At 49.9% G+C, this 22802-nt stretch overlaps 1 protein-coding gene across 2 annotated transcripts in view; it reads left to right on the top strand.

Moving 5' to 3' along the window:
- Nucleotides 1-388: 388 nt before the first annotated feature.
- Galnt9 (polypeptide N-acetylgalactosaminyltransferase 9) overlaps nt 389-22802 on the top strand; it is an 83470-nt gene continuing 61056 nt past the window's right edge. Inside the window, exon 1 of one of the 2 annotated variants that reach the window (XM_021162920.1) lies at nt 389-995. In XM_021162920.1, coding sequence (XP_021018579.1) covers nt 755-995 — 241 coding nt within the window. In that variant the 5' untranslated portion in view covers nt 389-754. Of the gene's footprint in view, nt 996-19315; nt 19391-22802 lie in introns of those variants that run through there. The other variant, XM_029476972.1, reaches the window with a different exon arrangement.

The following is a 22802-nucleotide window of genomic DNA, read 5'->3' on the forward strand; positions in this document are numbered from 1 at the left end:
CAATCAGGTTAGGTTTGACAAGGAGCGGTGGGCAGGCAAATCTAGGTGGCTCTGACTCATTACTGCACAAAGGCACCTCACCACACCCCAGCGTGCACTCACAGCACAGTCCTGACCGGCGTTCCCTAAGGCTTCGTGTCCACAGGGGTCAAGTCTGGGTTTTGTCCCCTAAAATAAGCCCAGGCGCGGAGGGCGGTCCAAAGCTCGAAGTGGTGCCGCGCCCTGGGCCTCGCTCCACGTGGGCCTATCCTGGCCAGGGGTGGCGCGCGGGATCGGTTTGGGGCGGCGGGCGGGGCAGCGGGCGCCGCGTGCATGCTGATGAGCGCAGGCCGCGTCACTGCGCACCGGCGCCGTGGTTTCGGGGCGCGCAGGAGCGGGGCGCGCAGGAGCCGAGCGCACAGGAGCGGGGCGCGCAGGAGCGATCGGGGCGCGCAGGAGCGATCGGGGCGCGCAGGAGCGGGACGCAGCAGCTAAGGCCTCGCGCTGCCTCCCGGCCCAGGAAGCTCCCGGCGGGCGGGCCCTGCTGACTATGCGGGCGGCGCCCTGTGCCCGCATCCCCGGACGGTTTCTGCGCGCTGAAGAAGGGCGGGTCGCGGAGGCCTGGCTCGTGGAGCCCGCGCGGTGGTGCTGAAAGAACAGCTCCCGCCCTTGCCCGGCCCATGGTCCCCACCGCGGCCGGCCGCTCCCAGGCTCCTGCAGCCCCGGGGCCCCGGGGATGCCCGGCGGGTGAGGCGGCCCCGTCCGAGCCGCGCTCATGGCGGTGGCCAGGAAGATCAAAACTTTGCTGACGGTCAACATCCTGGTGTTCGTGGGCATCATTCTCTTCTCGGTGTACTGCCGCCTGCAGGACCGTTCTGAGGCGCTGGTGCAGGTCGTGCGAGGCACCGACCGCCGGATGCGCAATCGGCTATCCAAGGCGAGTGCTCTGGCCGACCGTGAGGCCATCCTACAGCGCCTGGACCATCTGGAGGAGGTGGTCTACAACCAGCTGAATGGTGAGCCGCGGGATGGAGGGGAGGCAGGGTCCCGTGTTAGGACTCTATCCAGGAGTGGCTGTCCACACCCATCCTACAATATCTTCCAGGGTCCCGAGTGGAAGCTACCCTGGGTCCTGTAGAGGAAATGCTGGAGGCCTTCATTGGCAGAGGGCGGCAGTAATAGAGCAACTACATTATCTACTCATCCTGTGAACACTTGGGAACTGTCCCTTGCCTCCCGCATAATGCCTCCAAACTTACTACCCAAGAGAACTCTAACTTCTCAAGGAAGAGCCTCTGAGGAGTTGCCAAAAGGGTAGTGAGGGGCTCAGGCAATACCTAGATCCACAGTGAGGGAGGTCCAGACTGTGCCTAGGTTCACATTCAGGAACCAGAGGTACCTTACAAAGCTGTGAGGGTGAAGGTGACACCTAGGTCCCCTGAAAGTATCCAGAGAGCCTTTCCAAGCGGTGGGTTTAGACCGACTCACTCCTCTCCCTGGAGATACGGAAGGAGTGGGTGATTGCTGCCCATCTAAAAGTGATTGATCCCATCTTCCTCTGCATGGCACAGTGCGTGTCTTGTCTATTAAAGTGTGACCTCTGGCCTGGAGAGCCACCTTTCAAGGATGCTCAGGGCTCCTGCAGAAAGTTCTGTTGTGGGAGAAACATAAGGCACCACTGGTGCTGTGTAGAGAGATGGATTCAAGTGTCTAGCAGAACTGGACAGGAGCGGAGTGTTCACGTGGATTGAGGTCAGGGTGCCTGGGAACCTCTGAGGCATGAAAGTTTCTGCTTCTGGTGACCTCTTTGCTTTTCTGTGAGGAAAAGGGGGAACTCAGCATCTTTGTCACAGCAGGTCACAGTGGATGGTTGTAGCTGTTGGGAATGGAATATTTTACATTTTGGGTGTAGGATGAATGCACCATCTCTGTCCCCAAGGACAGCTTTGTTAGGCTTCAGGGAGGAGACAATTGGTGCATGCCTGCAGCCCCAGCAGGCTTCTGTTCTGCGAAACAGCCTCAGCAAACCTCTTTCTGCAAGTACTAGGAACTGGCTTCACTAGGCAGTGACTAGGTTGGGTGGGCATCTTCATCAGGGCTCAGGTCAAAAGTTTTAAGGGTCACTGGGGTCTCCTGAGAGAACTGGGTTCCAGGTGGCTCGGGTATCCTCAGATAACAAAACCCCCAGCAGCTCCTGGAACCCCTAGCCATCCTGACGAGCCCTGTGGCTTCTCTATCAGCCACTCAGCTGAAGGCTCAGAGGAAGAAAGTTGAGTTGGAGCAGTGGCTTGGCCTCGCCACCAGTGTGATTCATCTTTTGGAAGGCGCTGGGTCCCGTAATAGCACGGAGCTTTATTGAAGTGTATTTGCCAGGGTGTTATGGTCTGTTTTATGGGGCGAACCAGAGGATTATATAAAAACATTGGCACCGTTTGCGCTTGTGTAACATCACGCTGGCCGGCCAGCCTCATGTGCTGGTTCCTTCCCTAGTTCCCCAAGGACAAGAGGGGCCAGTATTTGGTGGAAGGAAAGCTGGGACCCTCGGCCACCTTTCCTGACATTGAGACAGACAGAATGAGGTTCTTCCCTCTGGCCTATCTCCTCCCTGCTCCTACGCTCCCGACAGCGTCTTGCTTCTCTTCTCCCATTCCCTCCTTTCTTCACCTCTCCTTTATAGTACCTTTTCCTCCACCCCTCACTAAATCCCTTCCCTTTTCTCTTCCTTCTCTGGGCTGAAACAGCCATGCCCTCCTCTCTGATTCATAAGCTTAGCAGACTCTAAACTCAGTTTGTCATTCAATATTTGTCCTAGGAAGGAAGCAACACATTGGTCTCAGGCCGGCTCCTTCGGGGAAGGCACAGACTATCCAGGGTCTGTCTGTCTAAGTGAAGTCATTTGAGATGTCCTTACCCTACTCCAGACTTGGCCCAAGGCCTCTGACTGAGGGCATGGAGGAAAGCCATGAGAGCTTCCTGGAGGAAGCTGGCAGCTCTCCCTGGCACAGCTTGTTCTATTTTAGATCCTAGAGATTGTGGGCTTGATCCCCAAGGGTTTCTACTGATACTTATCTCCGCGGCATTAAAAAAGTAAGAGGAAGCCATTGCTTACATCCCCTGGGCCCAGATTCTTCTTTTGAACTCTCTCCTGGCTGGGGAGACAATGAGAAGAGGGAATTCTGGGGAGGCAGGAGGCACAGGAGGGAGCTCTGGTGTGGGCAGTATGCCATTCTCCTTGGCTCCATGACCTTACCCTGGTAGAACATCCCAATGTGGTACAGACTCAGTCTCCCAGGGCCTGGAGGCATTGTGGGAAAGGGTGCGTAGTCCCTCTTATATGTGCTTGAGAATTGCTTCTAAAGTCAGCGCTCAAGGCAAGGAAAAATGTTTATGGGAAAAACTCACCCTCTGAATACCTTAAATTGCACATAAAGCCTGGTGCCCCAAGGCTGTGTGAGCGGCTGGCCCAGGCTCTCAGGAGCAGTAAATTTGAAATCCTCCAAGCTTGGTGCTGTTTCCAAGTCCAATGCTGGGAATTCAACCCCTTCCCCCTAATGATGTGTGTGGGGACAAGTGGGGCTTTTGTTTGTACTAAGTGTCCCTCTATGAGTCTGTGTGAAGGCTCAGCAGAGCCGACGCACAGCCCTCTGTTGTGGAAAGCTTCGTACGGTGGAGGGAACCACTTGGCCCAGGGTCTCACACCTGGGTAGGTGGTCCCTCTTGAAGGGTGGTTTCTAAAACCAGATCTCACATACTCTAATTTGTGTCATCCCTCCCTGAGTGTGTTCATTATACTGTCTGTAACATTCAAAGCTGCGGTTGGTCTCATGGTTGGGACAGAACTGGGAACCAGGAAGTGGAGCAACTTGCCAGGGTTGTATAGGAAGCTGGTGGCGCAGTTGCTTGAAGAAGGAGCAGGACCCGTGTCTCTGACATTATCACAAGTTCAAGTTAAAAACAAAAACACCAGAAGATTTTAATATGGGCCCCAGATGCTAGCCATGGAAGTCTTGGCACAGTTGGTGTCTCTCTGCTTCATCAAGGCTTGCTTGCCTTCCTCTGGGATGCTGGCCTAGTTCTCCTGACCAAGTACTTGCCTACTTCTTTCACTGACCACTACACCTATGCAGACTCCTGTCCTTTGGCCCCTTCTCCCTTTTTACTGTTTTAGAGACCGTGTCTCTCTATTATGTAGCCCTGGATGTCTTGTCTCTCTATTGTGTAGACCAGGCTAGCTTCAGATTTACAGAGATCCACCTGCCCCTACCTTCTGAGTGCTGGGATCAAATGAGTGCTTCACCACGCCTGGCTCCTTTGGTCCCCTTTAAATACATTTGTATGTGGTTTCATCTCTAGCGCCCAACACCCAGGCAGAGTGGCATGCCCACAAATTATTTGAGTAAGTGGGCTGCACATTGCTCTCGATAGATAAGTTCGTTCGTTTGTTTAAACAAAGCCTTTCTCTACATAGCACCGGGTGTCTTGGACTCTATGTATACCAGGCCAAACTCACAGAGATCCACTTGCCTTTGCTTCAAGTCCCGGGATCAAAGGCTTGTGGTGCCACATGGCTCAGAATAAGTTTATTTTGGGCCATTGTGTTCCACTGCCGTGCTTGTTGGCGGAAGCACTGAATGAAAGTGTTCTCTGGAAGAGATCACACACTGTCGCACAGCCGTTGAGATTCAAAGGAAGCAGCTTCAGTGAGGAGGATGTGGGATGTGGAGTGAGCCATGCTGCAGAGCCATGCTGCAGGGGCATGCCTGCTCCCATGCTGTGTTCCTGGGTTACTCAGACCTTTCCTGCTTCCTGCAGCTGAAGCGTACCAGTGCACACAGCCTTAGAAGTATAGGCTTCAGTAGCCCCTATCTAGAGTTAAGATGGAGGAGCTGGAGGCCAGGTGGGAAAATTGAGGCAATTGTCATAGGGCATGGGTTCTGGGTCACCTTCATTGCAGCAACACCACGGATGTTTGGTAAGCACCAGTCCTCTTGCAGCCAGCTCATGTTGGGCACAATGAATTTCCATCTATAAAGGACTTTGAGAGCCTGGAGCACAGGCTAGAGGGAGGGGAAGGGCGGAGAAACGTCAACAATGGTGTGGCTTTCCCTTGTAACCTTTGGCTTCAGAGTGCTGAGTGCCTAAGACAAGGTGTTGGAGGTAGGGGTGGCTTGATCCCACGGCTGGGGAATGTGGCAGCTTCCCACCTGCTTCTGTGCCAGGTGTGACAAGACAAGGCATGCCCTAGATCTCTGTCCTACCAAGAGCATTTTTTTTTTCCCTCAGAGTGCAGCTGTGTTTTAAGGGAGAGCACAAGCTGAGCACAGTGAGTCTCTTCTTTGGATGTCCTCCCAAAGAGTGGCCCCCTTTTATTTACTTCTGTTATGTAGGTGGTAACAGGCAGAGCAAGAAGATAATGCAGTAGGAGGAGTTTGTGGGTCTGGGCCTGGGGATTGCTTGCTTTTCCATTGGTAGGTCCAGCATTCATTCCTCCTGAGTCTCTGGATAGATCAGAGCATCGGCTTCCAGAAAGGGGCCTGTTTGGGTCTTCTCTGCGCACTGGAGAAGCAGGAAGGACTCTTCAGTTGCAGGGGACACGGGTGACAGCAGAAGGGTTCTTGTTCCCCTGCAAGCTTTACTTACCAAAGTGGCTCATGGCTGGTCTCAGCTCAAGCCCATTGGCTTTTACTCTTCTCAGGGTGTATGGTCCTGCATGGCCCACTTAAGTGGCAAGAGTCATGGCAGCTGGGAAAAGAGCTGTATCTTTTTTGTTGCATTGGCTGGTTCCCACCCACTCTTCCCCTCCCTTTACAGCTTTCCTACCACTGACAAATAACCACAAACAAATGGCTATCCCATTGGAGCATGGCTCCAACTCCATAGCTGGGCAAATTCAGGGTGTGCGATGGCTGCCATTCTGACTCTACTGTCTGTTGTGTGCACAGCTCTCAGAGCAGCTGTGGTAATGGTTTTGGTTTCTTCAGTTTGGAAGTAATTTGGTTGACTCTATCTTGCTTCCCACTGCTGGGCTGCAGTCTTGTGGACACCTGTGTTTATCAGAGATACTGACTACACTTGACTATGGTTGTATGGGGACCCCTGAGCCCTCATACGACAAGCTACCCTATGACTGACTTGAAGCCAAAGCACAGTGCCATGCTATCTCCCTGTGAGCAGTGGGCCTGGTTTAGCTGAATCTGGGGGTGGTGAGGAGGGGCAAACTTGTAGGAAAGGACTCACAGGTGGTGGCCCCGGTCTTGGGGTGCTGGGATGGAATGATTATGTTTATAATCTGTCTTACCATCAGCCTATTTCAGTCTGCTAGGGATACACTACAGAACTGTAAAAAAAAAATGGCTTATCATTTGTTGGTTGGAAACTGGATAAAAATAAGCCTCTGTGAATTCCTTTACCATATCTGCCTCTGCAGACATGCAGGTGAGGGCTGGGTAGTTAAGAGTACCGAGACTGTTCTTCTAGAGGACCAGAACTTAATTTCCAGAACCTGATTGGTGGCTCCCAGCTATCTGTAAGTCAAGTTCCAGGGCATCCATAGGCACTGTCGGCATGTGGTGTACAGTGTGGATATACATGCCGGAAAAACACTCATACACATTAAAAAGGAGGAGAAGGAGAGGGAGGAGGAAGAGGAAGGGAAGGAGGAGAAGGAAGAGGAGGAGGAGGGGGAGAAGGGGGAGGAGGAGGAAGAAGTGGAAGAGGAGGAGGAAGAAGGGAGAGAATGAGGAGGAAGAGGGGGAGGAGGGGGAAGAGGAGGAAGAAGAGGGAGAGGAGGAAGAAGAGGGAGAGGAGGAAGAAGAGGGAGAGGAGGAAGAGGAGGGAGAGGAGGAAGAAGAGGAGGAGAAAAGGAGGAGGAGGAGAAGGAGGAGGAAGAAGAAGAGGAGGAGAAGAAGGAAGAGGAGGAGAAGGAGGAAGAGGAAGAGGAGGAGAGGAGGAGGGGAGGAAGAGGAGGAGAAGGAGGAGAAGGGGGAGGGGGAGTAGTAGTTAAAGAAATGCAACTAGGCTCTGCATCTCAAGACCAGCTTATTTTCCTCACTGCCTCAGAAAAGTGGAGATGCTTTGAGAGGGAAAACATGCTGTTACTATCCGCAGGAAGAATTAAGGACCACTGAGGGTGACAGAGAGCAGGGTCTTCCCACCTTCTCAGCACGGCCCTTGACCCCTGTGAAGATGAGTGTGAGCAGCCCTTTGAAACTTTTTCAAATGGAGAGACCTACTTTGCAAGTCATCTCAAGGGTTTCTCGGAGGAAGGGTGGCTTTGAATTCTAGCCCAGGAAGACACAGTGGTCATCCGCACCTTCCCAGGCTTTCTGCTGCCTGAGGAGCATCTGGGGGTTATCCCAGGATTGCTCAGTGGCTCTTGTTCTACAGCCCTTGCTGGCCAAGCAAACAGAGCCCTATTCCGTGGGATGCCCATACTGGCAAAGGATGAGCAGCCTGCGGAGATGTGTAAGGGGCATGCGTGAGCACTTATCCTGGGATCCCTCCACAGTGGAGGCCTTGTAAGCCCACCCTGTACTGGCAGGGGTCTGGTGATGCCCAACACTGTGCTAAAAGTCTCTATTCATTCAAAACACAGCAGGCTCCACCATCCAGGTAGCAGCTCTTCTTATGTAGCTCTATTGCTGAACATAGTGACCTCCCTGAGGTACAGGGTGGACTCAGAGCCCATTTTCAGCAGAGATGATACTGAAAGGGGTGATTGACAGAACAAGTAGGTAGGTGAGGGGCTTGAGAGTTGCTTGATGCAGATTGAAATGCGCCTTCCAAAGTTTTCATCCCCCCTAAACCTTAGAATGTGGTCTTATATGGAGAAAAGGTCTTTGCAGGTATTGAAGATGAAATTATGTTGTCCGGGGTGAGCTTAAATCTAATGACATCTGTCTCCATGGAAAGAGGAGAAAGGGACTGGAGAGATGGCTCAGCAGTTAAGAGCACTTGCTGCTCTTTCGGGAGACTGGCGTTTGACTCCTAAGCCTACCTCAGGTGTCTCACAGCTGTCTGTAATTCCAGCCCCAAGGGATCAGATTTCTGCATCAGGCCTGGGGGGCACCTGCCTGCACATGTGCACACGCAGTAATAAAAATAGGTCTTTTTAAAAATGGAGAGAAGATACAGGAAGTGGCTTATAAGGTCAGAGGCAGGGACAGAGCAGTGTAGGCACAAGCCAAGGGATTCTGGGATCTTCCAGAAGCAGAGAAAGAAAGGCAGGGGGGATGCCTTCCTTAGAACTTCCACAGGGACAGAACTCTATTCACTATGCCCGAATCTTAGACTTCTGTACTTCTAACTGGAGAGAAACCAAGAAAACCATATGTCAGGCCCCCAGGTGCCGTGCTGCGCAGCTGAGGACTCTCACAAAGGTACAGCCAGGGACTCTATCCAGTAAATGTTTGAACTGAGATGTAAATGAAGGGCAGGTGTGACTTAGGAGAATCCTGGGAAACAGAGTGGGTGTCAGTAGATGCAAAAGTCCCATCCATGGATGGCAGTGGCTCTCACCCTTCCTAAGGCTGTGGTTCTTTAACACAGTTCCTCAAGTTGTGGTGACTCCCAACCATAAAATGATTTTTGTTGCTACTTCATAACTGTAGTTTTGCTACTGATATGAACTCATGATATAAATATTTTTGGAGATAAGAGTTTTGCCAAAGGGGTCATGACCACTGTTCTGTGTTATGAGAGTAGTGGGGGATGGGTGGGGGTGGGTGGAGGGGAGGCAGACAGAGCCTATTTTGGTCTCATTGTCATGTTAGGTTTGTAGGTATCATCTGTATTCCTTGGCTTCTGGGAGGTTCCCACGGAGGGAGCCGGTAATGGAAGTGCCCTGAGATGCCCGACTTTTTTTCTTAAACATTTTGTTTGATGTGTATGTGTGTGTGTGTCTGTCTGTCTGTCTTTGTGAGTGTGTGTGAATGTATGTGAGTGTGTCTGTGTGTATTTGTGTGCATGTATGCATGTGTGTGTCTGTCTGTCTTTGTGAGTGTGTGTGAATGTATGTGAGTGTGTCTGTGTGTATTTGTGTGCATGTATGCATGTGTGTGTCTGTCTGTCTTTGTGAGTGTGAATGTATGTGTGTCTATGAATGTGCATTTGTGTGTATGAATGTATGCAATGTACCCATGTGTGTGTGTGTGTATGTGTGTCTTTGTGAGTGTATGTGAATGTTATGTGTGTCTGTGAGTGTGCATTTGTGTATGTGAATGTATGCATGTGTGTGTGTGTTACCTGTAAAGGCTAAAAAGGACTTTGGATTCCCTAGACCTGGAGTCACAGGTGGTTTTCAAGCCATCTGATATGGGTGGTGGGAACTGAAGTCAGGTCCTCTGAAAGAGCAAAAATTGCTCTTCACTATTGAACTGTTTCTTCAGACCAGACACCCAGACTTTAGCTAGGATGCTGCCTCTGCCTTGCTGGCTGGCTTTGAAAAGCATCACTGATTTCTCTTGGATGTGTCAGACCAGAGGAGTGTGACCTGGACAATAATGCATTTGTCGATTATCAGAGGGGAAAGAGCAAGGTTCCCAGGCAACCCGAGAGCTGGACCGTCCCTCTATCCATTCTGGAGGGTGTTGATCTGATCCACACTGCTTATGACCTGACCAAGTCCCAGTCTGGGTTTCTAAATTCAGTGCTTCAGTCACAGGGCTCGGCTACTTTGTCCCAGGTGTCCTATGTGTCTAGTTTATTGATTTATGGATTATGAGATGTTGAATACTGTCCCTGATCCCGCCATCTGCCAGAGGCAACCCCTTCACAGCTGCTACTCTAGCCGTGTCCCCAGGGAAGCCCTGCCTGGCCAAGCTCCCCTGTTTTCATTAAGAGTGTGGCCATTGACCAGCTGGGTTCCTCTCTAGCTCTACCCTTCCCCATGGGCATCATCTGCCTGTCTGAGGTTCAATTTCTTCACTTGTGAAGTGGATATGGGAGTCTGGTAGGGATTGAAGGAATTACCATAGCCTTACCATATGCTTTGTAGGGAAGGGACTCTGCATCATATGTACCCGTCATCTATAAAGTGTGGGGCATGCCCCCTCACCGCCATCTCCAACTTCCCAGGCAGAGCCAACGACAATACTGTCTAGCGTGTGGTAGTTTCTGAGCCTGATTCCCTAGTGACCTTCAAGAGGCCATCCCTGTGAGCACGTGTGTATACATTTTGTGTGCATGCACGTGTGAAGATATGACTGGCTGTTGGATGCTATATGTTTTCACTTTCTATATTACTAGCATTTTTGACAAATGAGGCAGGTTGTCTTCTTGCATTGGTAGCAATACACTACTTGCCTAAGTGGCATTCATCAAGAAGTGGGGGCCATACATGGAGTTTGACTGAGAATTTGATTGTTCACCGCTCTAGAAGAGGTGGGATCTGGGAGAATGGAGCTGATAAACAAGGTGGACTGAAGTCTCACGCAGTAGCATCAGACAACTTATACTCTGAGGGTTGAGAGGAGCCGCGTGAGTAACGTGTATAGTCACAAGGGTAAGCTGCCCGTGAAGGGTAAGCCCCAGGTGGCAGGCCAATAGCCAGTGGCTAAAACATATTTTTCCATGGATGCAGATTGTGATGGTTTGTATATACTCAGCCCAGGAAGTGGCACTATTAGGAGGTGTGGCCCTTTTGGAGTAGGCGTGGGACTGTAGGCATGGGCTTTAAGACCCTCATCCTAAGCCGGGCATGATGGCGCATGCCTTTAATCCCAGCACTCGGGAGGCAGAGGCAGGCGGATTTCTGAGTTCGAGGCCAGCCTGGTCTACAAAGTGAGTTCCAGGACAGCCAGGGCTATACAGAGAAACCCTGTCTCAAAAAAAACCAAAAACCAAAAACCAAAAAAAAAAAAAAAAGACCCTCATCCTAGCTACCAGGAAGCATGAGTATTCTGCTAACAGCCTTCAGATGAAGATGTAGAACTCTCAACTCTGTCTGTACCATGCCTGCCTGGATGCTGCCGTGTTCCCACCTTGCTGATAATGGACTGAACCTCTGAACCTATAGGCCAACCACAATTAAATGTTGTCCTTTATAAGACTTGTATTGGTCATGGTGTCTGCTCACAGCAGTAAAACCCTAACTAAGACACTGATAAACAAATAACAATTTCCAGCTGTGGAGAATAATATGAAGCAAACATTCCTATCTGATAAACCCAGGAGGGGCTCGAAAGTATCATCCAAGAAAAATTAAATGGTTTTGAAGAAACTGAGGTCACAAGACTCTGTCTGGTCTTGGTTTCTTGGCATTTTGTCACAAGCACTCAGAAATCTCAAGGGACTCTATAATCTCTCAGTGTGAGCTTGCCTACTTCTGCCTAATCATACACGCATATTTACCAAAAATTAGGTCATCGTAGCTGAAGTATGTGTAATTTGCAAAGAAGTTGGTCATATTTTTAAAAAAAGTATTTCACAAGAGTGATTGTAAACAAATTTTCTTGCCTGGCTATATCCTTGAATTTTAAAGGAGACAAATTTACTTAATTTAAAACATGAGCCCGTTTCAGGGAATCCGCTGAATAATATAAACTTGACCAGTTTGCAAAGACTGAACAGAGGAAGCTGGAGTATGATGATCCTTGGGGTTCCAGCCTGACCGGTCTCCCCGAGGCCATCAGTGTGACCAGAGTTACTAGAGGGAGACACCTAACTCCTGATCCTGGGTCCTGGCCAGAGCATCCTATGCTCTCAATCTGATGAGAAGAGATGCTTGGTGAGGGAGGGTGTACAGGTCAGGGGTCACCTTGTCATGCCTAACAGTGTTGGTGTAGGGAGGATGATTGGTCACCCTCCTCGTTTGCTGGGTGGTCCCAGAATCTGCATTTCGTTGGTTGGGTCCCTGTGGCCCACATACTCATGCACAGTGTGACTGCCCTGTGCACTGTCCTGTGCTGACTGGGTATTATATTGGCAGCCCCACTGGTATGAATGTCTGGTGTTAGGGGAAGGACCCTTGGGCCCAGGAGGAATTGGGTGTCTCTCATCTCTTTTCCACACCATGAAAGGAAGGTATAGCAACTATTAGGCCCCATAGCATCTCTCTTTCTGGGTCAGGTCCACCTGGAGACTACAGCATGGATCCTGGAAGGTCTGACTGACTAAATAGGGCCACAGCCCTGGGTTCAGCCCACACAACCCCTCGAATGCCTCAACTGCTGCTAGTGTGCATTTAAATACACATTCTAAGTACAAATGTTCTTCATAGTGCTTTCCAGGCCTTGCTGTTGTGCCAGGGAAATAAAGGGAAGTCCTTGTCTCAGGACCTCCTAGGTACCCTGCCAGGCTCCCTGCTCCATAATCCATGTAGCCCAGTTACAGCTCCTACATGCTGGGTTTCCCTGCCCTCCTTAGAAAGAGTCTGAGCTGCCATGCAGGGGGTGGGAATAAGGCAGAACTTAAGAGGACTAGTTACTCTAGTTAGGGTTTCTTTGTGTAGCCTTGGCTGTCCTGGAACTTGCTCTGTAGACCAGGCTGGCCTCAAGCACAGAGATCTGCCTTCCTCTGCCTCCTGAGTGCTGGGGTTAAAGGTGTGCACCACCACCACCTGACTGAAAGGAAGACATTTTCATTCAAGTTTAGCAAACCACCAGATTTGTGATACAGTATAGATCCTGTGCGTTTAGTTAATGCTTTCAGCAGATGCATGGGACATGGTACACTCAGCTCTTTACCCCATGATAATGGAGCCCATGAGATCACTAGTGCCAGCCGTGGAAGGCCTGAGGACGTACATGAATGCAGTGCCGTGTGGTGGGCGTCTCTCAGGCACTATTCACTGTGAAGCTGACCTCTGGGGTGCTCCTGCTATCCCTCAGTCAGCTCTCTAGGGAGGACCCTAGCATCAGTTCTGTAGCCCAGCGTTATCCCTGAGGTAGCTCACCCCTGAGAGAGATGATAGGGAGGGCCGCTCTGGCCAGGTACTGATGCTTAGAGAGCACAAGGCAGGCTGAACTCATAGCAGAGACGGGACCAGCTGTCTGAATGACTAGGTGAGCCCATTTTTTTTCATGTAAACCCAATAAATTTTTATTCAAAATTTTACACAATCAACCAGAGTAAAATCTCAAGGAGATACATATATGTTTTTTTTTGTTCAAAATATGCAAACTCAGTTATAGTGTGGGTTCTGAGTATCCTCTTGGGGATATACATGCAGCTGGCCAACCAGCGTCTCTTCTGTCATCTCTTCACCTCCATCCTGCCCCTGGGTGTCCCTCCCCAGATGTGTTCCGCATTGAGGTGATACACCTAGTCTTATTTATCTTTCTATAATATCCACTGTCTAGTGTGCCCCTGGCCAAGCTCAGGATACAAGATGCTTCCCAGAGAGATACAAGATGCAGAGAGATCTGTGGTCTTCATGTCTTGATGAAGGCCAGAGCAACAGAGAGGTGGCTAATTTCTAGAGTCCAGTGAAGGTTCAGACCCAGGTGTTGAGACCCAGGGCTAGTCATTGTCCTGGGCCCTAGAGGTGCCACCTGCAGCCCCTGATTATCTTTACACTGGCAGCCTGCTGTCTCTGTGTACCACTCCATCTCACCTTCAAGGCCCCACAATCACACTGGGACACCGATCAGTACAGCCAATCAGAAACTGTTTCCTCTGCATGCTTTCTGTCTCTCTGTCTTTGTCTCTGTCTCTCTCTGTGTCTCTGTCTGTCTTTCTCTCTGTCTTTCTCTCTCTCTCCCTCTCTTTCTCTCCCTCTCTCTCGTCATCTGTCCCCTAACCCCACCCCCCACCCCCAAGGTTTAGAGTAAGCATGCCCAGCTTTGAGGCGAGGCTGCTACTTTGTTGCCAGTCAGTAACATAGGCGGACTGCTCAGCTGTGTTCAGTGCTCCTGAGAAAACAGATAAGCAGTAGGCTGAAGTAAGAGTTGAAGGTCTTGGCATTTTCAAAGGTGTCCAGACAGGGCCTTGCATAGCAGTGACTTCTCAGGTGTGATGGCTATCCCTGGTTGTCAACTTGACTATCTCTGGAATGAACTACAATCAAGAATTGGAGTGCAATGTCATCCAGAGCTTGAGGCTGGAAGACACAAGTTTCTGACCTGGATCTTGAGGCATAGTGACCATGAAAAGCTTAGGCCCCCTGGCAAGGTAATACATGACTTTGATCCCAGGAGACTGAATTCAGCATGGTACAAAGGAAGTTTTAGATCCAGGAATGGTAATACACATCTTTAATCTGGGCCACAGCTTCTGCTGGAGGCCTACATAGGGACATTGGAAGAAGGAAGATTCATTCTTCTTCAACTGCTTGCACTTATTTGCCATAGAGTTACAAGAGAGGGGGAAGAAGGAGGGAGAGGGGGAGGGGAAGGGAAGGAGAGAGAGGGAGAGAGGGGGAGACAGAGAGGGCAAGAGGTCTACAGAAGACCAGTTTAAACAACTACCCTCATGGAATGGAACAACTACTAGATTCTTGGACTTCCCATCCACAGCTGCCTATTGTTGGGTTAGTTGGACTACAGACTGTAAGTCATCACAATAAATTCCTTTAATATATAGACATTCCATAAGTTCTGTGACTCTAGAGAACACTGATGTGAGAAAAGGATAAATTGCCATGTCTGAGGCAGCATGCTCAGACTCAACCAGTGCAAATGTCCTGGGGCAGCAGTACCAGGGAGTGTCCAGAAAAGGCCAGGGATCAATGGGGGTCGGATCACGGGGACAATGAGTCTGTATTTTCTATCAAATGCTGTTAGAGTCAGGGAACACGTGGGCCAGAGTAGAATGTAGAGTATAGTGCATGATGCTTGCATGCTGTTTGTTGTGTGGGTGGGCTGCATCCCTGGCCCCTACTCAGTAGATACTGATTAATGTTATCTCTTGATTGTAAAAACCAAGATGATCTCCCTGAGCACAGACACTTCTGAGAGCCAGCTCAGTCCAGGTTAAAGTATTTGGTGGCTAAAGGGGGTATGCCTTTAAGATGGAAAAGAGGCAGTATGCGTTGAATATTGGCTTGAACTGCTAGGAAAAGCAGGGCATTTGAAAAGACAAGAGGTCCAGGATTGATGGCCCCTGTCCTTGAGTGGGGACAGGGGCGAGGAAACGACGGGGCTCACTGACACCATGGACAGCTCCGGGGTGGCAGCCAGGCAAACTGATGGCGTGGGCTGGCTTTTCTCCAGGGATTTTCTGCTTTCCTAGGGAGGCAAGAAACAGGTCATGGGGCTGAAGATAAGAACTGCAAATTACCTTCCTGCCCTCTCTCCCCCTCCTCTCTCCCTCTGTCTCTTCTCCTATATTTCTTTCTCTTTCCCTCTCTCCCCCTCTCTCCCTCCCTCCCCCTCCCCAGCTCTCTCTGCTCCTTCTTTCTTACTCTTTTCATCTCTCCCCCACCCCTCTGTGGCACTTGACAATTTGTTTTTAATTTTTTTGTAATATTTATTTATTTATTTTGGTTGAAACGGAGTTTCTCTGTGTACAGGAACTCTGTGGACCAGGTTGGACTTGAAATCAGAAATCTGCCTGCCTCTGTGTACTGAGTGCTGAGACTTAAAGATAGTCCCCATTCACGCCTGACTAGACAGTGTTTTAAAGTATGTGTGAGAATGCATGTTTCCTTTCAAGTAGAGTCAGACCAGCCTACTTCACATGTCCCAAATCCTCTCAGTTCTGAGGGAGGCCTCAGGGTTAAGATTTATAATAGAGGAACACACACACACACACACACACAGACACACACACAATAAAACCAAGCTACTGTAAACACAAAAATGTCACAGTACCTGTGATATCACTGGTTCTTGAAATGGCTTTGCCCAATGGAGATCAGGACCCAAGCTCATCATAGCTCAGTGATGGCAGAGGTGGGATTTGAACCCAGGTATGACCGCCATACCTCACTGAGCTTGACTAAGGAGACATGACTTAGTTGGGTCAGGGCTAGGTATCATATCTTCCACTTCTCATAGTAAGAAGGAAGTTTGAATTTTTTATTATCTTTAAAATTACGGCCGGGCGTGGTGGCGCACGCCTTTAATCCCAGCACTCGGGAGGCAGAGGCAGGCAGATTTCTGAGTTCGAGGCCAGCCTGGTCTACAAAGTGAGTTCCAGGACAGCCAGGGCTATACAGAGAAATCCTGTCTCAAAAACCACCCCCCCAAATTATATTTATTGTGGATATGTGTGTACAGGTACATGCATATGGTCACTTCCGTGCACACATGGAGGTCAGAGGACAACTTGAGAGAACGAGAATTCTCTCCTTTCACCATCTGGGTTCTGGGGATCAAACTCAGGTCAGGCTTAGTAGCAGCTGCCTTTACCCGCTGAGCCGTCTCGACAGCTTGGAACTGGCTTTGTTTTAATATATGGCGTAGCCAGTTACTCTGTGTGTGTCCCAGTCAAAAACGGAACAAGTCTTGATTTTGTTCTTAAGTAGGCAGGGCCCGGGTTATGTAAGGAGAGTTATCACACTTTCTGAGAAAGCTGTGGGAAACGCCTGTTAGCACACCAATGCTCAAGCACTTGACAGTTGCTGGGAACACAGAGATGATCTTGATTGGCAGGAGTGGAGTACATGATTCAGGCAGGTTGAAGAGTTGGGCTGGCCCCAACCCCGTGCTTACATGGCCTCAGTCTCATGCCTGATGCCTTTGTTCCTCAGTATCTTTCTCTGTAAATGAGAATGTAGGTGCTCACCTCTGGGAAAATGTGAAACTTTAGGAGAGCAATACCTGGTTATGAGGTGACTCCTGTCAGAGAAGGGCTGACTCTCATGGGTTCTGCTCACCATTTCCTCAGTGCTGTCATCTCTGCCCTTCACTGTCCACTTGATCTTCCCACCCAACTCTGTAGGGATCAACTGTGTTGTTCTTTAAAAGATTATTTTTTAAAGAGATTCATTTATTTGTTATCTTATGTGTATGTGTGCACCAAATGTGTACAGTGCCTATAGGGGCCAGAAGAGGGCATTGAGTGTCCCCTGGAGCTGGAGTTACATAGAGTTGTGAGCTTGAAACCAAACCCAGCTCCTCTGCAAGAGCAACCAGTGCACTTAGCCCCGAGTCATCTGTCCAGCCAGATGTCGTTCTTCTCTGATGCATGTAAATAAAAGTCACGACTTTTGTGCTTCCACAGGAAGCTGGGGAGGAGGTGGTAGGTATAAGCTCCGTGCGTGCTTTAAGCCCAAGAGCACTGCTGAGCTCTGCATCCTGGCTTTCTCTGAGAGCCTCCACTCAGGTTTGGGAAGTGGTAGCCAGTGTCACTACTCTCAGGGATGGTGTGCTATTTGGGGTGTGAAAACCCATACATGAGCACAAGGAGGGGATGGTTTAATGACAAGTCAGATGGCTTCCTGGAAGGGGAGGTGTTCAAGCTACACACTTGGTGTTGGATCTGTCTGGGCACACATTCCAACTGGATGACCTTGGAGGAAGTCATTGTCTCTCTTTGGTTTCCACATCTATGAAATGTGAGTTATCAGATCCTGTTACAGGATTACTGGGATTATATAAGGGCTTGTAGAGGGCTTGGTGAAGCCAAGCTGATTCTCAGAAGTGTTCATGAAGATGTAGAAGAAGCAGGAGGATGTGGAGAAATGGGTTGGATAATGCCAGTCATGCAGTGGATAAATATTGTTTGGTGAGACAGCTGGATGACCATGGATGGACAGATAGGTGAGCGGGTGGGTGGGTGGGTGGGTGGGTGGATGGATGAACATGTGGATGGATGGATGAATAGATGGATGCATGAACAGATGAGTGGATCTTTATGTTGTGATTTCCACCATGACTTAACTCAGGTGTGTCATTGTTGAGGACACCCTAGACCACCCTGTCCTTGCTGTCAGTGATCCTTAGATGCATCCTGGGTTTGTGGGCACTGGCTGCTATGTGTTGAAGCTGTGTGGCAACTGTGGGCTTGCCGTGTAGGGAAGAGCTGTGAAACCCGTGTTCTAGGAACTCCAGTTCACCACATCTCCTCTGCCCTGCTCTCAGCTGAGTGCAGGAACTCCATGGGAAGATTTATCAGATGCAGCCTCCAAGGGGACCTCCCAGTTACCGCCATATCCTGCAAAATGTTAGTGACCTCATCGTTTAAGGATATTGGTCTATGCTATTGACAACCTGTTATTAGTTTGGGGCCTCAGGGAATCTTAAAAGACCTAATGAACTATAATGAAAGGAGCTGTTGTATTTGAAGAGAGCGGATGAAACTGAAGCTCTGTGCTAGAAAAGAAACATCATCCACAGAGGCAAACCAGAGGCTGTCATTATTATCCATACATTGTGATCATCAAAATGAATAGCCAGGCACATTAAATCAGTTTGCATTATTGGGGGGGTGAGGGAGAGGGGAACAAGGAGGGCTGGTAGGAAGTTCTGTTTGTCCCCAGTCTTCTTGTTCCCACCCACACACTTCACAAGATTGGCAGCCGGCATCTCAGAATCATGAGGGAAGCTCGGATAGACCCTGGTAGGAAACAGTGGTTAGAGAAAGATGGAGACCACCAGTACTTTTGGGAACAAAGGGTAAATGAGGACTGCTGTCTGAAGCCAGCCTCCACTGCTCTGTGACATGCACTCACAGTGCCTCGTCTGTCCATGAGCCTTTTTGTACGCACTATGGCCATTGTGGTAAAGTCTGATCTGCAAGCATGGTTTGCAGTGTGAGAATGGACAAATTCCCTTGGAAAGGGCCAGTGTTGATTCTCTGGGCTCCTGGAGACTCTCCTGGTGGTCCTTTAGTCCACCCTCGAGGTCATTCAGGCCCAAACTGTGTCCACATATGGTGGGGTACACAGGTTTTACTCTCCCAATCTTTTTTTTTTTAAGATTGATTTATTTATTTTATACGTATGAGTACACCATTGCTCTCTTCAGACACACCAGAAGAGGGCATCAGATCCTATTACAGATGGTTGTGAACCACCATGAAGGTGCTGGGAATTGAACTCAGGACCTCTGGAAGAGCAGTCAGTGCTCTTAACCATTGAGCAATCTTTCCAGCCTTATCTTTTGCTTTTTAGAAGTTGGTTCTGTTGTCATTACATTCTTGGTTGTTTCCAATGAGCACAGTTTATTCTGATCTACTGCCACTATGGGATCCTGGGCAACAGTGAGTCCATTCTCTGGGCTTATTGGGGACCTAGGTGCCATGGCAGGCTGAGACTCCAGCTAGGGGAAGCTGTCCCTAGGACCTAGTTGTCATATCCAGCACCTTCACTTTCAAGGCCAACCAGCCTTCTTCCCAGAGGCCTTTTTCTCTGCTTCTTTCTCTGTGATGGACTTGCGGCTGGCAGTCTGGGTACTCAAGGCTGCTTCCTCCCTCAGAGTGCTGGCTGCTGCTGTGGTGACAGATGGAAAACAGTGACTCAAAGAGAAGCAGGGAGCTCCGGAGCCACCCTGCCTTCCAAGTCGAAAATCACAGCCGCCCACAAGCCCAGGTACTCTATGCGGAAGAGGTGGGCTGGCCAAGTGTGAACTGACTCTGCTGGGAAGCAGAGAAGTTTGGCGGGAGCTGGCAGCACTTCCATTCTCCGTTCCGTTCTAGCGGGGGCTCTTGCCTGGTCGGGAGACACTAGCTGAGTTCTTCTTGGCAGGGCCATTGATAAGTTGGCAGTGTGGATTTTCCTATGCTGAGATCTTGTCTTTCTCTCACGGGAGAGAATTCAGTCTGATTATCTTGAGTTCTTTTGTCTCCACCTGCTTCAAAACCACAGCTGAAGAGCACCCCTGCATTGTGGGGCTTCTGTGGCACATGGACTCCAGAGGGATGGTGGAAATCTTCCAGAGCCAACCCACTCTGAATCCCTGCCATGTGGCACTGCACTTGATTCTTACATCATGGCTACTCCCGCCCCCAAAATTGAGTCCTAGTTCCAAGCAGGAAAAGGGCACAGGATTGTGGATAAAAAGCATCACATGATACGGTGATGGGTATACCCTTTAGATGTGTCTCTCAGAATGGCATTCATCGGGTCCCATGTAAATATTGATGACAGCCCATGATCAGACGTTCTCCTGCCTGCAAGGCCCTCATGGAGGTGAGTGGCCCACCAGAGTCATTCAAACCATTCTCCCTGAAGCAAACAGAGACGCTGCCAGACCTCACTACTGGCCCTCCACTTACTGCTTTCCTTCTGTCTTTAATTTCTTACTTCCTGGGGATGGTCTAACAAATGACAAGTCTGCAGGCTCCAAGATGGAGGCGCAGGTAGCTTTTCCTCCCTTGACCTCTCTCTTGATGATTCTAGACATCCAGGGCATCCTAGTCTTCACATCACTTCTCTGCCTCCTGGCTGTGCCTGTCACGAGGACACTGCTTATGGGTTTTAACACTTCTCAATCCAGAACCCCTTCATCTCCACACTCGTGCTTAATGATGCCAACGACAACCCCTTTTGCCGACAAGGCTACATTTGAGGGATACACCCACAGTCTAAGGTACAATTTAGACCCTCAGGCAGCTGCTGGGAGCTGCTTACTGTGGGTGCAGGCAGCCCTCATAAGAGCCCATCTCTGCCCTGCAGGCAGCAGATCCATGCTAACAGATGCGTGTCCCCTAAAAAGGCTGGATGTCCATACTTAAACTGAGAACCTACAGGCCTTGAATGTGGCAGCAGCCAGATTTCTAAGCAGCTACTGCAGCCAACATATACATAGGCCTGGTGGCTAGGCCTGAAACACTGCTTTCTGCACCCCCCACCCCCAGAGTTGGCTGCTACTCTGGCACACTGCTCTCTCTCACTCTCTCTAGAAACCACTGCTGAAGCAATGAATGGCTCTGAAAGTTCTCTTAGCCCCATGTCAAAGCACACAGACCCACTTAACAGGATCAGAGGCAACAGGCTGTAGCATATCCTTGGCCGCCATGTAACCTGCAGCCAGTATCTCTTCTGGTCCAGTTCTACAGGGAGTGCTCTGCTCCCATACACCCCAACCCTGCTGCAGCTACTTGCAGGCACCTCAAGGTCCAGGGGTCTCATGGGAAGGATTGCAGCCATGAGCATCTGGGGTCTGAACACTGACTTCATTCTTCTTGGGCCTGAGGAAACAAGACACCATAAATGATGGCCTAGAATGTAGAAGTCCAAAGAGGGTTTCACTGAATCAAAACCTGGGTGTCTGGAAACTGTGCTGCCTGCATAGACACTGGGGCTGCTTTCTAGCTGCTGCTTGTATTCTTGAGGAATCCACCCCCCACCCCAGCGTCCACGCCTCATGGCTGTGCTGCTATAGGGACTGCCTGGTTATGACACTGATTTTGTACTACCCATGGCTGCATTCAGCCCCCATTCCATTCCCCATGAAACAGATGTCCTATCTCAACCTGCTGGACATAGTCATACCTACAGACTGGGTATAGCCACACTGGCTTCCCAGTGTCCAGTACTTAGTCAGGCAAAAACCTAGCCTGGCACACAGACTTCCATGTTTGTCTCTTAACCATTTCTTTCAAAGCATGTCATGATAAGAACCTATATATTGATGCTTCTCTGGAAATCTTAGATCACCTGGAACCCGGGGTCCCAATTCTGGCCGGCAGTGATTGGTTCAATCTTAGTGGTCCTGTATAGCCATCAACCCCAGTCCTCACCCTATCAGTTGTATCCAGCATGACAGTGAATGGCATATTTATCTTGGAACTTCTGCCATAATTTTTCTCAGAGTGCAGCTTGAAGGGATGTGTGGAAACTGATCCAGATCACACACACAGCTCCTGAGTCACCCTTGCTTGCCACCCTGCTTCCAAACTGAGTCAGTTCTTTGTGTAAACAATTTCACACCCACCCTCTGGCAACAGCTCTTTTTACCCATGGTGATCTCGTAATTAGAGGAGTGTGTTCGCTGCCCCAGGTCACAGGACAAGGACTTGGAATGATTATTCTATAACGGTGGGATTACTGGTAGCTTTGCACATCACCGAGCCATTGCCTTCAGTGGCTCTGTTGCCATTGGATTCTCACCCTAAGGCTGCTTGCCTCTTGCAAGTCAGACCACTGCCTCTGAACCAGAGGAGGGCCTGGGCCCTGAGCCCAGGGAGTTGCCTGCCCCTGCAGTCATGTGACCTGTCTCCATGGTGACAAGTAGAGGCACAAATGTGTGGCCCCTCCAGCTCTTGGCCTTTGCTCTGGATATTTGATCTCCATAGCCAGGACCAGCTGACACCTTTCTGTACCCAGACACTAAGTTGTTCCCCAGCCCTGGGGGCTGGGGGGGTGTCCTGGTTCACTTCTGGTCCAGCTGCTAGGAGGTGACACCTGAGATTCGGTGACACCTGAAAGCCAGAACTAGAACAACTCTAAACCCCTCTTCCTACGCACCTCCTCCCTCCTGAGAATGATTGGGGGGGATTGTTAAGGATTCCAGAAAACCAGCTGGGTACAGTGGCAGGCATCTGTAACCCCACATTTGGAAGCTGAGGCAAGAAGATTACAAAGTTGAGGATCTTGTCCCCCACCCCACCCCTGTGAATTTCATTGTTCAGTGACACAGACGAGTCAGGTCCAGCTCTGGGGTGGGGCTGGGTGCTGGTTTATAGATTCTAACTAGTACTTTTCAGACTCCTGAGTGAAGTCTGCGGTTCAGGGACCTAGAGCACCAATCTGCAATGTTAGTTGTGTGAAGTTTAGGGTAGAAAGAAACAGACCCCTGAAGAAGAGAAGACTGGGAGATGGGGGCATGCAAAGTAAACCAGCCAAACTTAGGGCAAATTACCCATCACATAGGTCCTGGTGAAACTACAAACTGGCAGCCACCCCACCCCATCCAAACCCACCCCACCTCACCCCACCCCAGGAGGAAAAACTCTTTTTTTTTTTTTTTTGGTTTTTCGAGACAGGGTTTCTCTGTATA

Source organism: Mus caroli, chromosome 5 (assembly GCF_900094665.2).
Source record: "Mus caroli chromosome 5, CAROLI_EIJ_v1.1, whole genome shotgun sequence".
Classification (NCBI taxonomy): domain Eukaryota; kingdom Metazoa; phylum Chordata; class Mammalia; order Rodentia; family Muridae; genus Mus; species Mus caroli.